Source organism: Pteropus medius, unplaced genomic scaffold, assembly GCF_902729225.1.
Source record: "Pteropus medius unplaced genomic scaffold, Ma_sr-lr_union100, whole genome shotgun sequence".
NCBI classification, from domain to species: Eukaryota; Metazoa; Chordata; class Mammalia; order Chiroptera; family Pteropodidae; genus Pteropus; species Pteropus medius.
The window spans coordinates 410,864-429,692 of NW_024340701.1; the positions used below are offsets into that span (position 1 = coordinate 410,864).

The following is an 18,829-nucleotide window of genomic DNA, read 5'->3' on the forward strand; positions in this document are numbered from 1 at the left end:
TATCTGGACTTCGTATGAGAGTTTGGGTCTGTCCATGCTTATTATTGGGGTTCTGGTTCAGCATTAGGAGTTCCACTCGGTTTGGACTCGAGGTTGGGTTGTGGCCTCACAGGGCCTACTTGGCTCCTTGGCTGTTGAGCTAGAGTGCACGAGGGGAGGGGCGGCGCCGGGGACGCGCACGGCAGGGGCAGGGGCGCGGGCGCGGGCGCGCGGCTGGAGCTGGCGCGGGAGCGGTGGCGGCGGCGGCAGAGGCGGCGGCTCCAGCTCCGGCTCCGGCTCCGGCTCGGGCTCCAGCTCGGGTGGCGGTGGCGGGAGTGGGACCCCGAGGCGGCGGTAGAAAAGGAGAAGGAGCAGCGGCCCCAGCGGCTTGGGGGGGACATGCGGACCGACGGCCCCTGGATAGGCGGTGAGTGACCCCCCCGGCCCCGCTCCAGTCCCCTCCGCATCTGTTCCTTCATCACTGCCCCTTCCTTCTCCCCGCGTCCACCCGGCGAAGCTCGGGGCGGTCCCGGGGGGTTGGGGACGCCGCTGAGGCCGGGCCGCGCCCCCACCTGCCGCGCCCGCAGCTCGGCTCAGCCCTCCCCCCCTCCAAGCCCAGCGGCTCCTCCCCGCGCTCACCCCGCGGCCGACGCGCCCCCCGCCGCCGCCGCCGGCTGGCCGGCTTTTCGCCGCCTTCGCGTTCCTCGCCCGGCCTCCCGGCCGCACCTGAGCCGCAGCCTGTGCCCCCTCCCCCAGTGCAAAGTTTCCCTTTTGCATTTGTGCTCCCCCTCCTCGGTCCCGCCCCGTCTCCCCCCTCTGGCGCGGACGCGCTCCGGGGGCGGCCCTCCACCTCCCACCACCACCCCAGCCCCGGGCGGGCTCGGGCCGCGCCCCCCGCCCCCACCGCACAGGCGCCCCCTCCCAGCCGGCAGGGGATCCGCAGCCGGCGAACCCCAGTCTCGTTCGCCGCCACGGCGCACGTGCGGTCCCGGAGTGCGCCGGGCGTGAGTTTGGAACCCCATCCCCCCCAGTCGCCAGCGCTAGCTGGGGAGGGGTCGGAGTGGACTGTACCCACCCCCACGCCCGTACGACGACCCGAAGGCCCTGGAGCAATGTGTCCCGGAAGGACGTGTCCACTCGGACCCGCTCCAGAAAGTTCACTCAGGCGTCGCCCCGCGTCCCGTCCCGTTTTGGTGTGCCCTGGTCCTCATCGCGGTGCCCACGTTTCTGTCTCAGCTTCTTTCTCTCTTTCGCTCTGTGTCTCGGTCTCTATCTCTGCCCTTCAACGTCTCTGTATCGCCGTCTCCCTGTGTCACTGCCTCCCAGCCTCTCCTGCACCCCCAACCGGCCCGGCAATCCCGGGGTCTCTCCGCTGTCCCTCCCCCATCTCTGAGTTTTTCTCCCTGGGTCTCTCAGTCGTGTCTCTCACTAGTCTCTTAATGTCTCTCCCACTGACCCAAGTCTCTGCCTCCTTCTGCAAGGCCCCCTCCCCAGTTCAATGGAATGCCGCCCCTCTGGTTCTTCCACCCCGGGGTGGGGGAGGGGCTGGCTTTTCTCCCCATTTAACATGCCCCCTCCCCTAGTACAGGGCCCCCGAGTTGGGGCAGGTTGGAGGGTGGGAGCCCTGTCTCTCTCCGAGCTGTGAAATGGAAAGGAGGCTGCCAGTGTGAGGGGATCCTCTGGATTCCCCAGGGGATAGTGAGGCACAGCGAGAGAGGGTGGACTGCTGAGTGGTGGGGGTAAAGACTCCACTTTGGCTTTGGAACAGACAAGGGCTGGGATCCAGAGTGACCTGGAGCCGAATCTGGCCAAAGAATCCAGGAAAGTGCATTGGGGTGGGAGGCCTGGAAAAGGAGCCGGAGTGATGATTCCAGGGGACTTCTCCAGGGTGAGGGATTCCCTGAGAAGGGAAAGGATCTGCTGAGGGATCCTTTGGGAGGTAGCAGGGATCTAATGGGCTCCAGAGGAGGGTTCTGACAGGAAATCTCAGGAAATTCTATGCTTGGCTCCTTATTAACTCTCGCTTCAGGGAGCAAGAAATCCCTGTTTTTCACTGATTATATGAATGAGCCTAGGGCTTCAAGAAGGAGCAGGTGTAACTCCTCAAGCACAGCCCCCCACATCTGCAGCCCCAGGCCACACACACCTCCTCCTTCCCATACCCAGGTCACCCACCCACATCCACTTACCTTCCTGCCCTCGCACTTGCACACTTGGGCCTTCTCAACAGCCAGAGCTCAGAAATTTGCTGTGTTTGCATAGCGTGCACCTCTTCTATGCTTGTGCTCTCACAGCGCCCCTGTGCACATCCAAGGAGGGGTGTGTGCACACTCACAGTCTTGTGCATTCTTGTTCACATTTTCTTGTACATTTTTGCTTGCGCAGTGTCCCCCTTACCAAATGTCTCTGCAGTTGTGTTTTCTTTTCCACTGCTCTTTCTCTTCCCTCTTTCTTCTTTCCTTTAACAAGGGAATTGTTTTAACATAATTCCTTCCTTCCTCCCTTTCTTCTTCCCTGCACCTCCCAAGCTCTCTTTTCAGCCTTGTGCACCCTGCAAGGGTAGATGTGGTGTGCAGGGCTTCTGAGAGAGGAGGCTAGATTTGGGTGCTGGTGAAACAGTTTGGGCAGGGGGCTGCAGTAAGAGGAGACTGAGTCTGCTGAAACTTTTCTTGGAAATGGCGTTGATATGCAACAAAACGCTGCCCTTGGCAATCTGTGCTACTTCCACTCTCTCCCATCACCCTAACTGGGAGTCCGGGCTTGAGGTTCCTCAGTCAGGGGAAGTTAGGACCCAGAACTCCTCTGTAGAGCCTATGACACACACTGCAGCTCCTCTACTTCCCAGCTGGAGACCTTGAGGAGATCCTTTCCTCCCTGAGGCTCAGTTTGACCCCCTTTAAAATGGGGCAGCTAATCCAACCCTGGTCAGGTGCCAGGGCTGTTGTGAGAATCCAAGGGAACTGTGTGGCAGTGCATCAGCATCAGTGGTAGCCACTTCCCATGTGACTGACACTGCTGTGTGCTTGGACCAAGCTCGCAGCCAGGGCCTTGCCCTTGAGAAGCTCATGGTCCCTGGGGGGACAGATTGCATCATGGGAATGCACAGCAATTCAGTAACCTCTTATTGATTGCTGACTGTGTGCCAGACTCTGGGCTAGGCACTTGCAGCCAGGCCGCCTTGCTTCCAGTGGACTGACAGCTGTGTAGAAGAGGCAGCATCAGCTCACTTAAAGCAGCTGTAATTCTGAGCTGAGGTTAGAATGTTGGGAGTGTTCAATGTGATAAGGCAGGGGAGAGTCAGAGGTCAAGGTGAGATAGTCCCAGAGGAAACGAAGAAGGGGCTATCTCAATTGGGTTTTGAAGGATGAATAGGAGTTTGCCAGTTTAAGAAAGGGCACTCCAGGCAGAAAAACAATATGAGTGAAGATTCAGAGGTCTTGTCACTTGTGGAGTATTCAGAGATATAGCAGATCACAGAGGGCCTTGAATGTCCTGTTAAGTAGTTATAATTTTACTCTGAGAACACAGAAGGGAGACACCAAAGAATTAAAGCTTGGGGTGTGGAGTGTGTTATGATCAGATTTATGTTTCTAAAAGGGGACTCTGGCTGTAGGAAGTGGATGGAGACAGGATGCCCGAAGAGAAGGAAGGTGCAGGTAAGTTAGGCAAGAGATGATGGTGGCTTGGATAGGGCAGTAGCATGGAGCTATTTAGAAGGAATATTTATTAGGACAAGATGATTCGTTGGATGTGAGGTGAGGGAGAGAAAGAGGAAGGGGTTCAGATTCCTGGAAGTGACTTCACAGAACTAGGGACTTGGGAAGATAGGTAGTTTGGAGGCAGGGGGACAGATAATGAGTTCATGGTTGGACACATTGCCTTTGAGATGCAGCAGTTGAGTTTCTGGGGTTGGGGGGACATCCAGGAGGGGATTGGGTGTGAGCATCTGGAGTTTAAGAGAGCAGTCTGGGCCAGAGAAAGGACAGAGAGCTCTGTGAAAGGATTGTGGAGCTGTGCTCATCAAGAGAAGACAGCCTCAGTGGTTAAGAGCACAGACAGGTTTCTAACTGTTGGGGTTCAACTCCACTTCATTGCAGTGCGACTTTGAGCAAGTTGTTTAACATTTCTGCATCAGTTTTCTTAGTTGTCAAACATATGTAATAGAATTCCATTCTTCATGGGGTTGTTATGAGGATTAAAGTTAATATGCAGAAAGTCCTTAGAACAGGGCCTGGAATCTAGTAAGCAGTATCTCAGTGTTAGCAGTTGTTTATTATAATCATCATCAACAGGGTGGTACAAACCCACCTCCATCAAAATGGGAAGGAGCTTTAAAAACTCCACGTTGTTGTGGTTAGGGCACCTGCTCACCTAAAGTAGCTGCAGTTCTGAGCTTAGGCTAGCAAGTAGAGGGAGCTCAATAAAGCTTTTGCCCAGCCCACATCCCTCATCATCTATGGGATTGTGTGTGTTGCTTAGGTATTTTTGACCTTCAGGTGGGCTGGTGTGAGAAGACTTGAGAGGAAGAAGCCCTGGGGAAAAGGCCCCAGTGTTGGAGTAGGTAGAGGGGATTCTGAGAAGGGGCAGCCTCAGTGTGTTCAGTTTTCCATTTTCTCCACCCCTGGACATCTAGCGAGGTTCTTTCCTCCTGTTGTCTGTCTGCCTCTGAGGTCCAGAGGTACCTGGACTTTGTGTGTCCCCAGCCTCCAGATCTGAGAACAATGGTTTTTGCTCTTAGGCAGTGTTTTAGCTGCTGCTTCTGGGGACTGTTGTTGGTGCAGCCATAGGGGCTGCCTGGGGCTGTTCCAGAGCGGTGTCTGTGCTTCTCTAGATTTCAACTTGTTCCTGCTCCCGCTGCCAGGCCAGGTTCCAGGCCTGGCAGGTGATGGAGAGCCCTTCTGGGGGCCAGCCCCAAGCTGGTGCCAAGGCCTTCTTACCTGGTCTTAGTCATAGCTGCCAAACTCACCCCTTCTGAGGCCTTTCTGGGTGCCAACTAGTGATTTCTAACCTGTTCAATACCAGTCAGGTTCTCCTTGAGTAGCTTTCTAGTTGGTCTTCTGGGTGTAACCAGCAGTTCCGATTATTCTGGGCTCGTCCCAGGTTAAGTCTAGAGTGGTTCTGGTGAAGCCGAGGGGTGATTCTGATTGCCTGTCTAGATGGTTTGGGGAGGCCGGTTTGATCCCAGACTGGTGTGGTGCCAGGAGCTGTTCTGGCTATTCTAGAATCCTGCCCTGATGCTGTTCTGTGTGCTCTAGGGTCTTTCTAAGTGCTCGTTTTATCTGTTCTCTGACTGCCTTCAAGCCATTTGGAGCACATAACTTCTTTCCAGGTGTGGCTCCTGCTCACTTTAGGTCCAGCCTCAGGACACTAGGCCCAGAGCTCCTGGTGCGGTCATGGTTGTAGCAGTATTGCCTCCTGGCTTGGGAGACCTCTCTGTCCTCCTCCTGGAACTCTGCTCCAAGGTCCCTGAGCAAAGGTGGAGCCAACAGCCTCACATCTGGCACTGTGAGCTCCGTGAACATCCCCAGACAAACGGGCCTTTGAGTTCGAGACACGGAAGCTGGTTTGTCTGGCCAGACCCGCCTGGCAGCCTGTGTGCTGGGAGCAGTGGCCACAGGGAACTTTGTGGAGAAGCTCAGAGGGCTGGGAGAGGAAAGTAAGCAGCCATCCTGAGTGAGGCCCGAGGCTGTTGGTTCCTGGGGGCCAGGGTGGGGATGGAGGCAGGAGAGGGTGTGAGCTCCAGGGTCAGTGTTGATGGTATTAGGTTGGGGAGTCTTTAGTCAATGAGGACATCCACCATGTTGGCCAAGGCAGTCAGTCTCAGGTGAGGACTATTCCCAGGTAAGGGAGGGTGGCCTGGGCCGTTAACAGCGCTCCCTGAGCCTTTTTCCTGTGTGTTCTCACTTTGGGAGAAGCCACGATAATGTTGCCGTTCAGGGTGGGGATTGATGTGCATGTGGGGGCGTGAGACTGAGGAGAAGGCCGCTGTGAGGTGCAGCCTGCATCAAGTGGTCACCAGTGGTGCCGAGTCCCTGAGCTGCAGTGAGGTAGTGGTGAGATGGAGTGGGTGTGTCTGACCCCTACCCTCACCCAGGATGGTGCCCACGCTGGTAGGATGTCAGTAATGGTTCTAGAAGGAAGGGGCCGGGCTCTGTCGCTGTGTGTGTGCCAGTGGAGGAGGCATCTAGGGGCACACCTTCCTTTTAAAAATTATAGAGAAGCAGAAAGTCAAAAATAAAAATTCCTTCCAAAGTTTCTTTGAAGGCTGCCTATATGCTAGTGTGGTTCTTCCAGGCTGGGCTGTTTTCTGTGAACTCATTCATGCGTTCATCCACTCATTCAGCAGACCTCGATAGAGCACCTACTATGTGCTAGCTTTCTGCTGGGTGCTAGGGGTACGGTGCTCAGACAGGCGCACGCCAAGCTCATGACTCAGTGACCACTCAGCAAATGTGTAAATAGATCATCACGTTGTGGTCCCTGCTCCAAGGCAAGGGTCCAGCATGTATTCTGGGACACCATGGAAGGCTTCCCTGAGAAAGCGCCATCAGCTCTGAGATCCGAGGGGTATTTAGTTGGCTAGAAGGATGTGGATAGTGCATTTCAGGCAGTAGCATACAGCAAGGCTGGAAGACTGGAAGAAATGTGGCACATTCGAGAATGAGAAGAAGAAGTTTTTGCAGTTGGCTGGTGGGAAGGAGGAAAACATGCGCAGGTGAGGCTGCAGAGGTGGGTAATGCCCGCTGCTCCTCTGGCTGGATGGTTATGCTGAGGAGTTTGGACACAGGGTTACTGCTGAAGTCAGGGACTTGGTCTGTGTTGTTCACAGCTATAAGCTGGGTGGCTGGAAGAAAGTCTGGTAGGTAGTAGGTGCTCAGAAGGTAGTGAGTGAGTGAAGTGGAGATCATCTTACACAAACAGTTCCGTAACCTGCCTTTTTTTCCCCTTTGCGTAAACAGCAAAATTTGAATGTCTTTTTGTGTCAGTATATACTCTACTGTGATGAAATTCTCGATGGTCTCATCCTTTCTTCTCTCTGCAGGAAGGAGCGGAGGCCCCGGTGCCCTGCCCTCAATGCTGGTTGTCCCAGAGTGACTGAGAGTGACTGGTGTGAGCCAGTAAAGATTCGGTGAGTATGCCCAATGTGCGCGGCTGGGGGCGCAGCGGGGCCCTGCAGGCCAGGCCAAACAGCTTGGGTTTTGACATAGGCTGGTGGAGAGCCATTGAAGGATGATCCCTAGGGGCTTGGCATGATCCATTGTGCGTGTGGCTGAGAGATGATGGAGGCCTGGACCAGGAAGGTGGCGATGGAGGTGGAGAAAAGGGATTTGAGTGCTATTTAGGGAGGTGGAGTAGACGGGACATGGTGAAGGACTGAATGTGGGGCATGAGGGAGGGGAGGTGTCAGGGTTACTCCCAGGTTTCTGACCAGAACGGATGATAGCAGTGGGTGGGGACTGATATGCAGCTTGTCAGCTGATGTAGGTGTAAAATAGGCTTCTGGGCGACATCCTGGAACTTACACCAGAATTGTCTGCTTTCCCATACACTGTGTTTCTATAGAAAAGACTGTTCTTGTCGACTGTAGATTGTAGTAAAAGGAATAGGGTACCCCCCAGGATCTGGGGCACATCCCTCCTTGTCTCCTCGAGGTCTACTTTTTTCTGTTAGAAGCACAAGTGGGTGGGTTGGAGTTTCAAGGAATGAGGTTGGAGAGTTAAAGTGGAGTCAGAGCATGTTGGACCTTGGACGTCAGTCTCAGGACTCTGGGCATTTTCCTGAGGGTGACTTAGAGGCATTGAAGGTTCTTAAGCAGAGAAGCAACATCCATGCATTCATCTCTCCATTTTATCTATTTATGAAACATTGTGTGTCTCCTGTGGAATAAAGCAGCAAACAGGGCATGCTTGAGGGACATGATCAGCTTCGCATTATTGTAAGTTAAAAAGGGGCATTGGTTTGTGTGCAGGATGGATTGAAAGGGAGTGACTGGAGGCAGAAAGCCCACTAAAGAGATAGGCAGTGATAAGGTCTTAACGTGGTGGTGGTTGGGATAGATACAGGGCAGATTCAAACTTACCGACCCCCTAGGTGTGTGGGATGAGGAAAGGGGAGCATTGGAGGACTGGCTGGCTTGGGTGACCAGGTCGGTGGTAGTGCTGTCACTGAGGTGGGAACCTGGAAGAGTAGTGGGATCAGGGAGGGTGAGTTCTAGTTAGGCCATCCTCTCTGAGCTTCTTGAAGGCAGAGCCTATGACTGTCTTGTTCATCACCCTGCCTCCTGGCTCAGGGCCCAGCAGGTTCACTGAACAGTTCTGCACAGATCGCTGAATGAAGAAGGCATGGAAGAGAAGGGTCTGGCCTGGGCAGAGGAGGGAAATGAACACATATTAGGTATCTGCTGGGGGCCAGGTCCTGTGCGTAGTGAGATAGGCTTTGGAGTTATTTAGAAGCTGCTGCAAGAAAGGCCTTGTCACAGGTTAGAAAGGTCAGATGGGTTGGTTAGGCGTGGGAATACCGTGTGTCCCTTCACTGTGCAGATACCATCTGTCCCTTTACCTGTTCATCCTGAGATGATGGGTCTGACCTACCTGGGAACCCAATTTCATCAGAAAAGGTGCCTAAAAGTGGAACCCTGTGTCCTGCTGGCATGTCTAAAGGGATTGGGGTAGGATGTGGCTTCTGGAGACAAGGCTGACTTGGATGGGGAGGGGAAGGTGTTCTGAGGTCCTGAGACTCAGGGACAGCTAATATTAGAGTGAAATCAGGCTGAGGCCTCCTTGGGTACGGGGCTCAGGGTGCTCATAGGGGACTAGGTTCTGGGGCAAGGACCAGAATAGGCCCTAGGTTACGTCAGCAAAAGATCTTGCTGTCTACATCAGGGTTTCTCAACCTCAGTACTGTTGACATTAGCTCAGATAATCCTTTCTTGTTGGGGGCTGACCTGTTGTTATAGGAGATATAGTAGCATCCTTTGTTTCTTCCCACTAGATGCTAGTAGCACCTGCCCTTCTGCACTGTCCCTAGTCTTAACAGATGTCTCTGGACATTACCAGATGTCCCACAGGAGACAGAATTACCCTAGACTGAGAACCACTAGTCTGTACCACCTCTTGCCTTCACTAATCTGTGCAAATCTGGAAAACCAGGGAGATTTGTAGTTATTGGCCACTTAAGCTGAGTTCTGACGGGTGAGTAGGTGGCTGGGGGCAAGAGAAGGGCATTCTTCCCAACAGAGAACAGCAAGTGGAGAGGCCTGGAAGTAGCCACATTGAACATTACCCGAAGGGAGGCTCCACTCCCCTGAGGAAGGAAGCTGAGGGCTGGTGGCTTAGGGATTATAGCTGTAGGAAGGTACCTCTGCTGCTTCCCTTGGTCTGCCCCCAGAGCTAAGCCTCTGCAGGACTTTGTGCTACTCCGAGAGATTTTGGAACACTCTTCCTAATCCCCCAGTCCATTCCCAGGGGAGACCAAGAAGCTAAGGGCTGGGAGTCCCAGCCGTGAAAGGGCAGGTGAGCTGTTCCTGGCTGTGCTCACAGACTCTTTGCTGTCCACCTCCTTCCCCAAGGCCGGGGTCGCTGCTGAGCCTCTGATTTATTCCCGCCATAATCCGGCGGTTGGTTTGGTGAGAGCTAGACACATGTTGGTTTTCCCTTCCCAAGTGTGACAAGCCTGTTTCCGCCTCCGTGGCCACCGCTGCAGTGCCACGCGGTGAACTGCCCAGGACGTGACAGAAGTGCTCGGTTAGCTGCCTGCTGATTAGAAGATGAACAGCTCCCAGCTCTCCCTGCCCTCAGGCTCCTCTTGCCCAAGCACTGGCCTCTCCCCTTGGCCAGTGCTCCATGGGGCCCTGAGTACCCCTCCTGCTGATGTCCATTTTAGGGCCACAGCCTCCTGGGAGCCAGGATCCTGGTGTGGGGAGGAGACGAGGAGGAGGCTGGAGGAACAGGTGGTATTTGGAGATTAATTAATATTTGTGAATAATAACACGTGCCCAAGGGAAACAAATCAATCTGTGTTTGCATATTCATGAGGAGGACTCTGGAATGATCCTAGGTATTCTCCAGCCAGGGAACCCCCCTGAAATCTCTGGCATCACACAGTCTCTGTGGGCGGCTCTAAGGCTGATGGGTGGTTAGGTCGGGCTGCATGGAAGTGATAGGACCTCTGTGTAACATGCCTTTTTGTGACGTTCATATTTGAATCCTGTGGCTGGCTGTGTGTGGTATCTGTTCCTCCTTCCTTTTTCCTCAAAACAGTGGCTCCCAGGGTCTTCAATTTCACCAACTGGTATAATTGTCAAAAGTACTTGGGGCCAGACATGGGGTTGGCAGTTTTTTATTTTGTCAAGTAAGGACATCATTAAAAATAAAGTGCTATCTTCTATCACTATCTTTTCATACAAGAAAGGACATTTTAACACCAAGGACAGAATTTGAGGAGAAAGGACGGCTCTTCCCAAGAAAGGGCAGTTGGCAGCTTAACACTGACTTAGCAAAGGAAAAAGATATGTTAAAATTATTCTCTATTTAAAAAAATTACATCCAATTATAGTCTGTAGTATCATACAGTATAGAGTTGTTTTCCTGCCCAAGTATGCCAGTTTGGTATAACCAGTGGTCCGCAGTGCAATTCAGAGACACGCCTGACTGTGAAGCGTTCAGGCCTTGTTTTCATCTCAGGCGTTAAAAGCCCAGACTCACCCAGCCATGCTGGCGGAAGTGGACGCTCTGCTCTTAACACTGTCATGCCGGATTCAGAAGGTTCCCGGCAAGGCTAACATCAGTCCCGCCTCCCTGCTTCTCTCCTCCCTTCCCCCACTCAGGTGACCCTGAGCACTCTGGAGTGGGGACAGGCCGGGGGATCCGGGACTCTGACGGCGGGGCCCTAGAGCTGAGAGCGGCCTGCACCGCCTGACACGGGCAGGCTCTGTGCCCAGAGCGGAGTGGGAGGCAGCTTGCTAATGCCAGGAGCTGGTGAAGGAGAGGCCCTGGCTCAGACAGCTATGTGATTGCCTGAATCTGAATAGTTCTCCGAGAATATGTCTATGTTTGTGTGTCCCCGTGTCTCCACTTCTCTCGGCAGCCATGTCCCTGTGTCCGTGGGCCACTGGGAGAGCTCTCTGGGGGAGGAAATGTCTTTTTGGCTTCTCCACCTTTGTCTATCCTGCTTTCTGGATCAGAACAGTGTCTTGAACACCCCAGACCCAGATACACAGGGGGTTCCTAGAGTCAGTCCTCAAGTAAGGGCTCCTTGTCGTTGTCACATTGGGGTGGAGTTATCAGAGGCCCTGGTTCTCCGACACTGGTGATTGGAATCTCATCCACGATTGTCCCCCATGGTGTCTGCTCTGTAGTTATGCCCTCATGATGGTTGTATAGGAGATATATACCCCTTTCATATTGGTAGCAGGGACTGATATCTCCATGATGTCTGTAACGGGCTTACACCTCTATGCTAATGTGTGGGGCAATTATACCCCTGTAATGTCTATCAGGCAGCTACACCCCCTGATGTCTGGACTCTCTGTGTACACGTGTGCTGATGTCTGAACCAGACGGCTACACCTCTGTGATGTCTACACCTGGGAATTATACTGCTGTGTGTACCAGGACAGCTATAGGGGATTAAGACTATCATGATTGTACTGGGGAGTTATGTCCCAGAGTGACTGTGCTGTTTAATTGTACTTTCATAATGTCTGTTCTACGTAGCTTCATCCCTTTTGTGTCCATCCCAGGGAGAAATGCCCCCATAATGTGTTCCTGAGGGTTAAGCCCCTGTGATGTCTGCCCTGAGGGGTTCACACCGGATGCTTATACCTGAGGTTAAACTTCTGTGAATATTTTTGCCCCCATAATGTCTGTACTAGGCCCTCAGCCTGTCCTTTGATGCAGCGTATCACTGAGCTGTAAACCCATGATGTCTGTACCAGAGGCTATAGAATGATTGTATCGGGAGACTATATCCCCATGACAGCCTAGCTGAGCAGTTTGCCACCTGATGTCTGCTGGGACGTTGAATTCTGTTGTTGGCTACACTGCTGCACCACTGTGCTGTGATGACCAAGCCCAGACAGGACTTTGTGATATGTGACCTCCATTCCAAATTGGCCTTCATCATAAGGTCTCCCTCTCTTTTGGTATCAGCCACCTGAGCTCTTTGATCACTGAGCGGGAACTCGGCGTAGTGTAGATGGGGCTGTATGCTCACCATGCTTCTTCAACTTTCTTTTGCTGCTCAGCTCCTGTCTTAGACTTTTGGCAAGATCTGGGACAAGGGACATCTCTTACCCTTTTCCCTTTGTGGTCCGCCCCTGTTCCACTTCACGGTCCTGCCTGCTTTGTCCCAGCACCTTTGCTCACCTCTTGTCCTGTGATTTCATGACCTTTGACTATCTCAGTTGAGACTAGGGTTCAAGTTCTAGGAAGAAGCAGAGCCGTCTTTGAGCCCTGCCTCTTGTCACCTGCAGATTCTCTTTTCAATTATGGATCTATTGGTACCTGGCTCTGATCACAGCTCTCCCACCAGAGTCAGTGGGTACCATTGCCGGGTCTCAAGGTGTGTTCACCACTACTTGCTCCTCCTCTCGGTCTTATGGTGTTTTTAGAACATTAACGAGGGACTTGTCACGTGCAGCCCTTGCTCAGAGCAAGGTATGAGCAAAGCTGGTGGACACTGGCGTGAATCCCCTAAAGCCCTATAGAGGACATGAGAGAGAGGCCCTCAGGAGCTCCCCGTCAGGATGGAGTGAGAGCGGTGTGTCTGTACTGCATGGCCTGGCCATGTCGGAGGCTTCACACAGGTTTCTGGCAGAGTACAGAGGGAACACCAGGAGAGGAGACCTGTGAGCAAAGGCCAGAGGCATTCAGCCAATCCCAAATGCAGTCTTCCCCATGCACGGGTTCCTGCCTCAGTGTGGTTGGCACCTTTGAGCATACGGCTCCCTGAAGTTTGCCCATACCTCTGCTGTGACAAGAGCATAGGAGGTATGGGGGCAAATCTTAGGGCCCAGCACCCTTATTCCTGGCCACTAGAGCCTCCCTGTAGTTTTCCTTTGGAGTGGGAAGGTGCTATGGGAATCGGATAGGATGAGGGTAGCCAGGTGGGCAGGTACAACTCATCTTGAATGTCCAGATGAGCCCAGACAGGATGTGGCTTTGGCTTCAAGCCTCTGATACATGGGTCTTGTCTGTTTGCTTTTTGTTCTCTGGGGGCTGCATGCAGGGTCTGGCCGCCTTCCTTGTCCCTCCTTGTTGGGAGAGGAAGGTGAACAGGGTGCTCCAGGGACTCTGGAGTCCTTAGCGTCTATGGGTCTGTTCAGTTCTTCCTCCTCCCTATCTGTCTTGTTTTGTTTGGTCTCTGTGTCTCTCATACCCTGTTTCTCTGTCCCTGTTCTCTTATGGAGGCAAGTTGGAAACTCAAGGTCCGAAGGAGCATATCTTGTACACCCTCTGGTCTCAGTAGCCCTCCCTGCCCCTGATTCAGGTTTAGGAAATGACCTAAAGGCCTATTGTACTCTCCCTGTAGTGTGACTGTTGGGCTGTATTAGAGAATCACTAGAGATTCACTGAGGAGCCTGCACAGTCCAAGGGGGAGGGGGACTGTTGAACTGGGCTCTGGATGCTCAGTGAGGATGAGCAGGAGTCTGGGTGGTGAGTGAGGCTAGGAAGTGGCATGGGTGGGCAGTAGGGACAGTAGTGGATGCCAGCTAACTGGTCCTGCCCTTCTCTCCATCACAGGTAGATTGTCCTGGGCTGTGGCTGGCCGTGCTGGTGGAGCCCTGGATGGCCCCTGATCCAGTCCCAGGGAGGATGATGGTGCCCCTTGTGCCTGCACTCGTGATGCTTGGTTTGGTGGCAGGTGCCCATGGTGACAGTAAGTCTGACTCCTCAAGGTGTGGGATCTCACAGGTCAAAAGGAAGCATCTCTCCTAGCAGCAGGACTCTGGGATAGGGAACAGGACCAGCTACTAGGAGAGATAGGATGGCTAGATAGCCTTCTAGACCTTCTGTCCTAGAAAGAACCCCTCATATGGAGAGCCCTTATCCAAGGAGTACCCCAGCCCCATGCTTCTCGGTGCATCCTGTGAGGTCTCTGCACATCCCTGAAGGCACTGCAGGGTGGGGCATGTCTTAAGTGTGACCCTGTTTTATAGGCGGAGGGTGAGACATGTCTGGGATTCATGTGGTCATTGGGTGACGTGCTCAGGCGTGTGCTGTGCCCACCACTGCATATCTGTGCAGAAGGCACAGCCAGAGCCATGTCAGGAGTTGGCATGAGCATAGGGGAAGGAGTGCAACACAGAAGGGAAGTGTAATGGACGTGGGAATGGGGTACCACATGTGTCCACAGTGGTCCCGGGAGGGCTCCGAAGCCAGAGCATTGTAGCTCATCCCCTGGGCTAGACCCTCAGGATTCAGGTGTAGAGACATTGAGCCCTTCCTTTTGTCCTCCCAGCCCCTCAGCCATGGGAATCAGGGGAAGATCGGGGGGCCCGGAGGGAGCTGGGCTCCAGCGCCCCTCTCTGTGTATGTTGGGGGAGGTGGGATTGTCCCCTTCCCCTGCCCAGATCCAACTCTGAACTTTGGTCCCTTTCCTGCCGCCCTTCCCCCTGCCTGGCACTAGGAGACTGGCCGCAGCCACCCCGTCACCATGGTTACCACTGCTTGGTTACTGGTAGGAGGCGGGGCACAGGGCTGATTTAGCCAATCTGCACACTGAGGGGGAGGGGCGAGGTCGGAACCAAGGTCCCTGGGGGATGGGGCTGTTCCCAGCCTGTCCTGAGCCCAGAAGTGGCCAAGAGCCAACCCAGGGGTCACCCTGGGGGTCAGCAGGCCATAGAGTTTCCCCCAACCCCCTCTCAAGTCTCTAGGCAAAGATCTCTCTCTTTGCTCCACCCAGGCCCTTTCTCCTAATGGCTCATTAATTATTCAGGACCAGATCTGGAGAGGGGTTGGACTGGAGCTCCCGCCCTTTGTCCTCCCAGTCTGGGCCCTGGTGGGGCTAGAAGGGCAGGAGGAAGGGGAAGGCATAACTCCTGGGATGTGGGGATGCGGGGTAATGGGAGCATTGAGGCTCTGGCAATGAGAGGGCTGGGCAAGCTGAAGTAGAGTGGAGTTAGGGGGTGGGGTGATCTCCAGGCCTGGTTGGGGCCGCTGGGAGAGGGCTTGAGCCTGCAGGGGCAGGTTGGGGTAGAAGTCATCAGGTGTGACTTCCACGCTGGCAGAAAAGCAAAGGCTTGTCGAGAGTCAGGTGGGGTCAGTAGCCTCTGGACGTTACAGTACTATCCTGATCCCCCTACCCCACCTTGGACACTCCCAGGGCCTGCATACAGGAGCGTGAGGGCAGAGGGACGACCGCCCAGCTGGGCTTTCAGAGTCAACATATCCTGAGAGAATAACTGCCTTCCCCTCCTGCTTCAGGCTTCAACATGCCCCAACCTGTACCCCTCACTCTCATCCCCCTAAACCTGCTCGTCTTCCTGTGTTTTCCCTCCTGGCGAATGGCATTACCACCCACCCAGTCACCCAAGTCAGAAAGCTGGGCCTCCTCCCAGTCTCCTCCCTCTCATACCCCACGTCTAATCCATCACCAAGTTCTGTTGTTTCTACTTTCTAAATATCTTTGGAATGCATCCACTTTTCTCTCCACTGCCTTCACCCAAGCCACCCTCGGCTCTGGTTTGGGCTTTTGTATGCAACAGCCTCCTGATAGCTTCTCTGCCTCCATTCTCTTCCCGCATCATCCATAATCCATTCCAGAGTAAGAGTCATGTTGCAAAATGAAAGCCTGATCATGTCGCCCATCGTTCTCCTCTCCTGTTGCCTTCAAGAACAAGCCTAGAGGCCTCAGCTCTTCCCCAGGCCCTGCGTTGTCAGGCCTCTGCCAGCTTCATCCTGCACTCTGCCCACCACCCCACACCCCCGCCATGCTGACTTTTCTCAGTTGTTCATGTGCTCTCCAGGCCTCTGTTCCTTCTGTTTCCTCTGCTTGGAACACTCCTCCCCATCCATTTCACCTGACCGGTTCCTTCTTACCGGGAGCTGTCACTTCCTCTGGACGCCTGGGTCATGTGCTGCTCCTCCGTGCTCCTGTCAGATTACAGCATTGTGACCATCTCCTTCAGGCCTGCCTGTCCCATTGGACTGTGAGTTCTTGGGCGGGGGAAGGTCAGGCTGTTGTCCAGCTCAGGTCTTAAGAATGTGTGGTAAGTGAGTGAGTTGAGGGGGAGAGTCAGGCCTGGACCCCCAGTAGGAATTGGGACAGATCAGAACAGTTTTTAGAGCAGCGTCCAAGAACCTTCATGCTGGTTCCTTAAGGACCAGAGCCCAAAGGCCAGGGTCTTGAATGTAGAAACCAGCTAGAGACACTCAAATAGATGTATTGGGCTCTGCTCTTAGGCAGAGAGCTGTGGGACAAGGACCTGGGCTGGGGGCCATGGCGACGTGGCCCCAGGAGGAAGGTTCTGTCCTACAGGTCTGCCTTACGCTGCACACACTTTGGATCTGTCCCCTCCCGTTGGTCAGACTTGTCTGGGCTTGGTAGACTTCTAGCTAAGGTTGAGCAGCAAATATGGACAGAGCTGCTGCAAAAGATAGGGCAGGCACCCCAGAGAATTAACGACCAGAGCAGTGAAGCGCGGAGCAGACAAATGTGTTTCTATAGGCCTCTTAACGAGACAAATGAATGGTGGGGGCCCTGGCCTCTGAGGGAAGCGGAGGGAGGAGGGTGTGGAGAAGCAGCTGCCAAGAGTTAGCCCAGAGGCCCCAGCGTCAATGCCCAGTCAGCTCCAGTGGAGACCTCGGCATGAGGGGCTTGAGCAGTTTCCCTAGCCTGGGGCTTGGTGGCTCTCGAGGGGAAGGCTTGTGGAGCCAGACATGGTCCTGAGCAGAAAGAGGTTTCTGCTGGTCTACCGTGTGTGTCACGTGCTAGGTAGAAAGAAGCCATACAGGCCTGCCTTCAGAATCTGCAGTGTGAGTTATTGCAGCGTGTGCTGTGTTGGGGGCACACTGGCACAGAGGCAGGACCCGAGCATCTTGGGAGGAGGGCTGAAAGGCTTCCTGGAAGGGCCCTGAAGGGTGAGTGGGCATTTGCTAATGGGGTTATCGTATAATGAGACGAGAAGAAGCAGGGACAGGCCCTGGACTCCATGGAGCTCATGGGAGAGCCACAGTGAGAACTATCTTCCTTTTGTCTCCAGACCGCATGGGACAGAGGCAGGAATACAGTATGAGGTAACAAGGTGAGGGGCCCTGATTATAGCCCAGTTACTTGGCATCGTAGGAGCCTAGAGCAAGATGCCTGATGGCTGGAGGGGTGGGTGGTGGGTGGGGACAAGAGCCTGAGTAGCGGAGGATGCGTCTGTCATATCATTCCCCCTCTCTCCAGAGCCTGTGGAGCTGGAACATGGCAGAGTGCTACACACAGTTTTGCAGTGCTCTGCCCCTCGTCCTTATGGGTAGACAGGACCTGGTGGCCTGTCTAGACTGTGCCCTCTGTGCAACTTCCAGCAGGTTGCTTTCTCTCTCAGTCCTGTTTTCCTATTGCACAATGAGGATGATCACTACTACCTGGAAAGGTTAGCTGAGGTCACGTGTTCAAGGCACCTGGCACCTAGTATGTGCTCTCCCCAACAGAGGCCGTGACCTAGGGCTTCCTGTGTGTCCCAGGGAACCCAGAGTTGTCTCCGAGGGGTCTCCCTCCTGGGGACATCAACAGTTACAGGAGCCAGCAGTAATGAGTCCTTAGCTCATTAGGCAGTTTAGGGCCTGGGAAATCCGCCTCTCCAGGAGCTCCCTCCCCTGCCTGGCAGTCCCTTGCTGTTGCGTGTCTGCTCTCTGTTTCCGTGTGCTGTTTTTGTGGTGTATATGGGTACTCCGCAGGGAAGGCACAAAATAGCAGTCAGTCTCCCATGGAGGAGCCTTGGAGGTGGCCCAGTTTGGCTGTCCCCAGGGCTGGACCCTGGGAGGTGTGCCCACCCACCCCCAGGCCAGCCTACTGTTTCCTTTCGCAGGCCACTCCCTCCCACCTTGCAAGGGCTCAGCAGCCTGTGCTGCCTGAGAGTGCCCCAGGGCACATGCTCCTGGAAGCTGCTGCCTAAAGGGCTGTGCTGCCCCTGTGGTGGGATAGGGGACAGGTGGAGTCACGTTCTGGTGGGACAGAAAGCTCTTCCTGGCACATGGTCTCGGAAGTTCTTTTCAGACCCTCAGCTCTGGGTCAGCACTGGGCAGAGTGATCACGTCACCTGGTTTTTGCCCACCGACCTGGGGACCTGACCAGTCACCATGACATGTGATGATCAGTGCTGGGCTGGGAAAATCAAGGGCTTCGGGATGCAGAACAGGCTTCCACAAGCTTTGGGGGTGGGATGCCTCAGAGGGGCAGGGCACAGGCAAAGGCAAGGAGGTGCCCACGGGCCTGGCCTGTCAGAGCAGGCCTAGGTGGGGGGTAGCGAGTCCACTGGGGCCAAGCTGTGATCTAGAACAGTGCTTGGCCCATGGCACATGCCCTTTTTTGAAAGAGTCAAGACAGGTGAGCCTGGAGAGGTTAGCAGGAGCAAGTGTGGGGAGGGGAGAGGGGAGACAAACAGGGTTTGGAGCTGGGAAGAAACATGGTCAGATTTGTGCTCCCCAAAGGTCTGCCTGGTAAACAAAAGGTGAGGGCATGGCAGGGCTTTCAGAGGAGGATGAGCTGGAGTTTGCTTTGGTTCCTGTGATGTGTGAGGTGCCTTCTGGTGGGGTGGGGTGGGTTTGAGGGAAGCCAGGGTGAGGCCAGACTGAGGGAGGGGCCTGCCCCCTGGGCAGCACTGGGCTTGGGCAGCACTGCCAGTCTTGCCAGAGTCTGGTGG

At 54.4% G+C, this 18,829-nt stretch overlaps 1 protein-coding gene across 3 annotated transcripts in view; it reads left to right on the plus strand.

Annotated features, from left to right (window-relative positions):
- Positions 1–266: 266 nt before the first annotated feature.
- The window catches only part of PTPRF (protein tyrosine phosphatase receptor type F), an 82,588-nt gene continuing 64,025 nt past the window's right edge, over positions 267–18,829 (plus strand). For 2 of the 3 annotated variants that reach the window (XM_039883594.1, XM_039883600.1), the window contains exons 1-3: positions 267–406; positions 7,022–7,108; positions 13,722–13,857. In XM_039883594.1, coding sequence (XP_039739528.1) covers positions 13,767–13,857 — 91 coding nt within the window. In that variant the 5' untranslated portion in view covers positions 267–406; positions 7,022–7,108; positions 13,722–13,766. The remainder of the gene's footprint in view (positions 407–7,021; positions 7,109–13,721; positions 13,858–18,829) is intronic. The other variant, XM_039883609.1, reaches the window with a different exon arrangement.